This window comes from Aegilops tauschii, chromosome 1, assembly GCF_002575655.3.
Source record: "Aegilops tauschii subsp. strangulata cultivar AL8/78 chromosome 1, Aet v6.0, whole genome shotgun sequence".
NCBI lineage: Eukaryota > Viridiplantae > Streptophyta > Magnoliopsida > Poales > Poaceae > Aegilops > Aegilops tauschii.
The window spans coordinates 6868647-6874307 of NC_053035.3; the positions used below are offsets into that span (position 1 = coordinate 6868647).

A 5661-nucleotide genomic window follows, 5' to 3' on the forward strand; every position below is an offset into this window, starting at 1 on the left:
CGGTTCAAGATAGAGGGGGGCGATGACGCCGCGAGAGAGAGGGTGCTAAGAAGAAGAAAGTGGTAATTCCATATGCAACTGAACAGTGCTATCTTACCTAAGAGAAGAACTGACAGTGGTACCACACAGCACAGCCATACTCATTTTCAGTTCCATTCTACTCCCTCCGTTCGGAATTACTTGTCGTAGAAATGGATGTATCTAGACGTGTTTTAGTTCTAGATACATCCATTTCCGAGACAAGTGATTCCGAACGGAGGGAGTAGTAGTTAATAAACTGACATGCTGATGGATAGAACTTACCAGTGTTCTTTATACAACATACTACTACACTATATAGAGAGAGGTTTCATATTGTTCTGGTCTACACTAGTAGGAAACATAACATAACAGTTCTGGACACAACTTCATACTATATGTTCCACCAAAATAGATGCTCATAACAGTTTCCAGACAGAGCCATCACCGGCTCATGGCGTCGTCCCCATGGGCGCACCAACAGCAGCCATCCAGCTCACCGGCGTCGAGCCGACGCGGTCGCCCTGGACCTCCCCGGCCTCCCTGCAGATCCGGTCAAGCATGGCCACGAACTCCCGGACGCCCGCAAAGACCCTGAACAAGCGAGCCTCGTCATTGCCCGCCTCGTCGCCGCCGTGGAAGTACTCCGCCACCTCCCTCACCGACGACAGGCACACGCTCTCCTGGCCCTGGAGCCTGACGATCTCCTCCTCGGCCTGCCGCAGGAACGCGCTCATCGCGTTGTGGAACCGCCGGGCGCTCTCGGCCGAGGCCGCCATGCCGTTCAGCCGCAGCACGTCGTGGACCTTCCCGAGGCCGACGCCGAGCTCCGACACGCTCCGGCTGAGGCCCGTCATGTCGACCGACGCCGCCTTCTTGGTGCTGGTCAGCTCGGCGGTGAGCTTGGCGACCACCTGGAGGCCGTGCTTCCTGCAGTCGACGCCGTACGGCGGACTTGTGGTCTCATTCATCTTGCATGCCGCTGACCCCAGGTGTCCTTCGGGTTTCATGATTTCCTGGACGACGAACTGCAGGAGCGCCGCCTTGCCGTCGGCTCCTTTGACGTCGACTATCTTCAGAAGCGTGTTGGGCTCCAGGGCATGTGAGTTTGGAGAGCCTGTGTTGATGCTCATCATGTTGCCAAAGTTGAGGACGGCCCCAAGAACCTTGTGGAATAGCCTGCTGCTCCTCAGCTCCTGGCAGGCTGCCTGAATGAATAAAATGAACAGAACTTTAATGGATGATAATAACATAAAGGGAACAGCAACAAAATGACAGCTGATTCTACATAATTTGCACAAGTCTAACTAGCCATGCTGCAAAATCGCTAGAAGATTCTACACTTGGAAGATCTGAAGCAAATATGCAGTGCAGCCAGCAAGTCTGAGTTCCTTTTCGAAAGAAGCCGATGAAACCATTTTTAGACAGAATTTATCAGGTCTTTAAATTTTACCTCCAGAGTAGCGTAGGACATTCTCAGTTGATTGACCTCCAGATAAAAGTTAGAAACATAGAGCATAGCATCCACTCTCTTGAATGCAAATGGTACATCCAGTATCGTCTTCAGAAAAGCATCGACCGCGCAAAGCTTGGCAGGTGGATCATCCTTGAAATATCTCAGCTTAAGCTCTTCCTCATTGGTGAGAACCAACTGAGCGAGCATCCGTAGGGCTTCTACTCCCAAACCATGTGCATTGCCTGTACCAGGACCAAAAAAAAACTAGAGTTAATAACAAGAACTTAGCATAGAAGAAGTGAGAAAAGCAGCAATTCATTGACTGCAACAGCCAATTAGATAGATGTAATGCAAAATATACAGAGCTCCTTGAATGGAATGTTTACTGTAAACCAAAAAATGCACAACTGTCCATGGAGAATTTCAAACAATATCATCAATAAAACATGATAACACTAGAAAGATTGTCCGGTACTATAAGGCTTCGCAAGCTTTTATATACTGAAGAAAAATGCTGATTATTGTGAAACAGTGCGACATATACATAACATTATGTTGTTCATGTCTCATAAAAGGTGTGCTTGCAGGTAAGGTAATGCAAGCAGGGATCGTCACATCAAGTATTTGATGAGCACAAATGAAATAAAGCATAGACTGTCCCAGTCCAGCGACAAGACATGGATGAATTTGAGTGGCAACAGCCAGCAGGTTGATCGACCCTGCTTCCCACAGCATGTAGGCACTCAGAACGCATGTTCTGAGATAAACAGGTGTTCAGATTAATGTCTGAACCCAACATCTAATATATACAGGACCATTTGATCTTGTCTTAAATCATTTTAAGTTACTAGTACTCCCTCCGTTCCAAATTACTCATCGCTGAAATGGATGTATCTAGAAATAAAATACATCTAGATACATCCATACGTGCGACAAGTAATTCGGAACGGAGGGAGTACCTGTCAACATGAAAGCATCAGTGTAACTAAATGCAGGCTAATTCATCATAGCCTGATAGCACCGGAAAAAACGCGTTTTCAAAGAGGAGACCATCATATCAAGTAGTATTTGATAAACACAAATAAAGCACAGCATGTCCCAGTCCAGCGATACGACACGATGAAGCTGTGCGGCGACGACCCACGGGTTGATCAACCCTGCTATCCACGGCATTGTGTCAATGAGATTAGCAGATGACTGGTTCATAACAAAATCAGATCCCAAGCCCATAAAGAGGCTTCTCTCTTTTCTTCTGAAAGCAGCATATGCATCTAACTGAAAGAATGCCATGCAACTTTCTACTTAATAATGCACCATGTGCTGCTGCAAATGTGACCACCAGCACATTCAGACATTCAGCTCCATGTGTATTCTGAGAACAGAATATGCACCCAACTGAAAGAATATTATGCAACCTTTTCACTGTGAACACAGTATAAGTGGACAATATAAAGCCCACCATCTCATCATTGACAATGCACCATGTACTTCTCCAGATTTGATCATGTGATCACCAGCACATTCAACCCCAAGGACCCCCCCACAAGTGCACACTGGCTCCATTTCATTGGTGAAAGATTGCACTTTTGGCAACATCAGGATTTTTCAGGAGTGGATAGATAAACCAAGCAGAAGAAGCCATGCATTACCTTCCAAGAGCGCATCACGCACTTGCTCCTCGGAGAGACCCAGTGCACCCAGCACCGTGCCGATGCCGTGGCACCGCGGCGTGCCGAGCAGGCACACCTCCCTCGCCGCCGATGCCGCCGCCGCGGCGGAGTTGTTCAGGTAGAGCTGGATCATCTCGTCTTTCATGCTACAGAAGTACAGAACACAATGGCAGGCAGTCAAATTCAGACATTCAGAAAAGATAGCAGAGGCTTAGTGGATGCTTACTGCAGAGATCCGGGCTTGAGCTTGTCGGAGTGCAGGGGCCGGGACTTGTGCATCGCCGCCGCGTTGGTGGAGGAGTAGTCGCCGTCGTCGTCGGAGGGGGGAGCGGCCTGTGTCGGCGGGACGGGCACGAAGGGGTTCCAGGCTTGGTTTTGTGGTGGTGGTGGTGGCGGCGGCGGCCTCCGTTTGGGGGGAGACGGGTTGGGGGCACGGCCGCGGGGCTGCGGGATGGACGGCGGGCGGATGTGGACGGGGCTGGAGCCGAGCGTGGGTGAGGAGGCCGACGGCGAGGAGGGCGAGAGGGACGAGGACGAGGCGTCGCCGGCGACCGCTGCGGCCGCGCGGGGCACGGTGCTGGGATCGGACGCGGAGCTGCGGGAGCCGAACTCGCCGGAGGGCGGGCCGACGCGGGGCAGCGGCGGGAGCGGGCGGAGCTCGGGCGAGCCGGGGCGTGGGTGCGAGGGGGGCGGAGCAGAGCCCGGCGGCGGGGTGGCGAGCGTGCCGAGGTAGAGGAACTCGGTGCTGGGGTTGGAGGAGGAGGTCGGCATCGGCGGCGGCTTGAGCCTGCGGCCCTCCTCGTCGCCGTCCTCCTCCTCGTCGTCGCCACCCCGCCGCGCCGTCGTCCCGGAGGAGGAGGCCGCCCCGTTGGCGGCGTCGGACGCGCGGCGGTGGCCGGAGGGTCGGCGGAGGCGGCGGAAGAGGTGGAGCGAGAGGAGCGCGGAGAGGAGCAGCAGGCAGAGGGAGAGGAAGGCGAGCAGCAGCGCCTGCAGCACCGGGAAGCGGGGGCTGCCGCCGTTGTGGTTGCTGCTGCTACCGGCGTTGGGGGCGACCAGGGTGGAGATGTTGGCCGGGAAGGTGCGGGACGCGTCGCCGTCGCCGGAGGGCTGGGTTTGGGCGTCGGTGGTGGGGGGAGGGGGTGGCGGGGAGAAGGAGGGGAAGAAGGGGTAGTTGGTGAAGGGGTACTCGCTGACCGGCGTGGGGAGGACTACCGGGGCGGTGGACGTGGAGGAGAACCTCGGCGTCGGCGGGGCCGGAGCGGCAAGATTCGTGTTGGGGGGCGGCGCTGGAGATGGGGTCTGGGGCGGCGTGCGGTGGTGCCTTGCGCGAGGTGGGGGAGGGGGGAGGGGCTGCGGTGGGAGTGGCGGTGCTGGTGGTTGCGGCGGAGTGGAGGGAGAGCTCGGCGCCGGCGGGGTGTGGCGGTGGTGGCGGTGAGGGGGTGGGGGTGGGGGTGGTGGAGCAGGGGAGATGGTGGGCTGGGTCTGGAGGAGCCGGCGGGTTGTGTGGGCGTGGGCGGCGGCGAGAGGGAGGAGGATGAGGAGGAGGAGGAGGAGGAGGAGGAGTGGGGGCGTGGACGGCGGCATTGGTGGGTCGGCTGGCTCCTCCGCCGGCCGCCGGCCGCCGGTGCTAAGCGTGGGTTTAGTGGAGGTTTGGGTTGGGCGTGGGGAGAAGAGAGAGCTCGGTGAGCAGACCACCCACTGAGTCCCACGCCGACGCTCGCACACCCGTGTGGATTGTCGTGCCGCTTTGTGCTGTGCTGTGTGGGGTGGGGTGAGGGAATCCTGGCTGCGTGTTGGGCAGCAAGGTGGACCGGTGCTTGGGTGCTGCCCTTGCTTGGACAAGACTCTCACCTATGATTAACCCCTCTCATAAGCATCCGCAACTACGAGAGAAGAATTAAGATAAATCTAACCATAGCATGAAACATATGTATCCAAATCAGCCCCTTACGAAGCAACGCATGAACTAGGGTTTAATCTTCTGTTACTCTAGCAACCCATCATCTACTATGAAACATATGGATTCCAATGCCTTCCCCTAGGCCCAAACAATGGTGAAGTGTCACGTAGTCGACGTTCACATAACACCACTAGAGGAAAGTCAAAATGCATCTCCTCAAAATATCGAACGAATACCAAACTCACATGATTACTTATAACAAGACTTCTCCCATGTCCTCAGGAACAAACGTAACTACTCACAAAGCATATTCATGTTCATAATCAGAGGAGTATTAATTATCATTATGGATCTGAACATATGATCTTCCACCGAATAAACCAATTAGCATCAACTACAAGGAGTAACCAACACTACTAGCAACCCACACGTACCAATCTGAGATTTTGAGACAGAGATTGGATGCAAGAGATGAACTAGGATTTGAGAGGAGATGATGCTGGTGAAGATGTTGATGGAGAGTGACCCCTTCTCGATGAGAGGATCGTTGGTGATGACGATGGCTTCGATTTCTCTCTCCCGGAGAGATGTTTCCCCGGCAGAACAGTTTCGCCGGA

At 54.2% G+C, this 5661-nt stretch overlaps 1 protein-coding gene across 1 annotated transcript; it reads right to left on the reverse strand.

The window, feature by feature from the left end:
- Nucleotides 1–269: 269 nt before the first annotated feature.
- LOC109745979 (formin-like protein 14) lies at nt 270–4897 on the reverse strand. Its single transcript, XM_040398996.3, has 4 exons — nt 3371–4897; nt 3124–3290; nt 1472–1716; nt 270–1226 (listed from the first exon to the last, which is right to left on the reverse strand). The coding sequence occupies exons 1-4, from the start codon at nt 4726–4728 to the stop codon at nt 471–473; spliced, it is 2526 nt and encodes an 841-aa protein (XP_040254930.1). The 5' UTR covers nt 4729–4897; the 3' UTR covers nt 270–470.
- Nucleotides 4898–5661: the final 764 nt, after the last annotated feature.

What these genes read in the sequence shown, in the direction of transcription:
- LOC109745979 (XM_040398996.3), bottom strand. Translation starts at nt 4,728, where the DNA reads ATGCCGCCGTCCACGCCCCCACTCCTCCTCCTCCTCCTCCTCCTCCTC. An exon ending in GCGTGATGCGCTCTTGGAAG is followed by an intron (nt 1,717 to 3,123) that starts GTAATGCATGGC and finishes GTCCTGGTACAG; the next exon opens with GCAATGCACATGGTTTGGGA. An exon ending in TGTCCTACGCTACTCTGGAG is followed by an intron (nt 1,227 to 1,471) that starts GTAAAATTTAAA and finishes TTATTCATTCAG; the next exon opens with GCAGCCTGCCAGGAGCTGAG.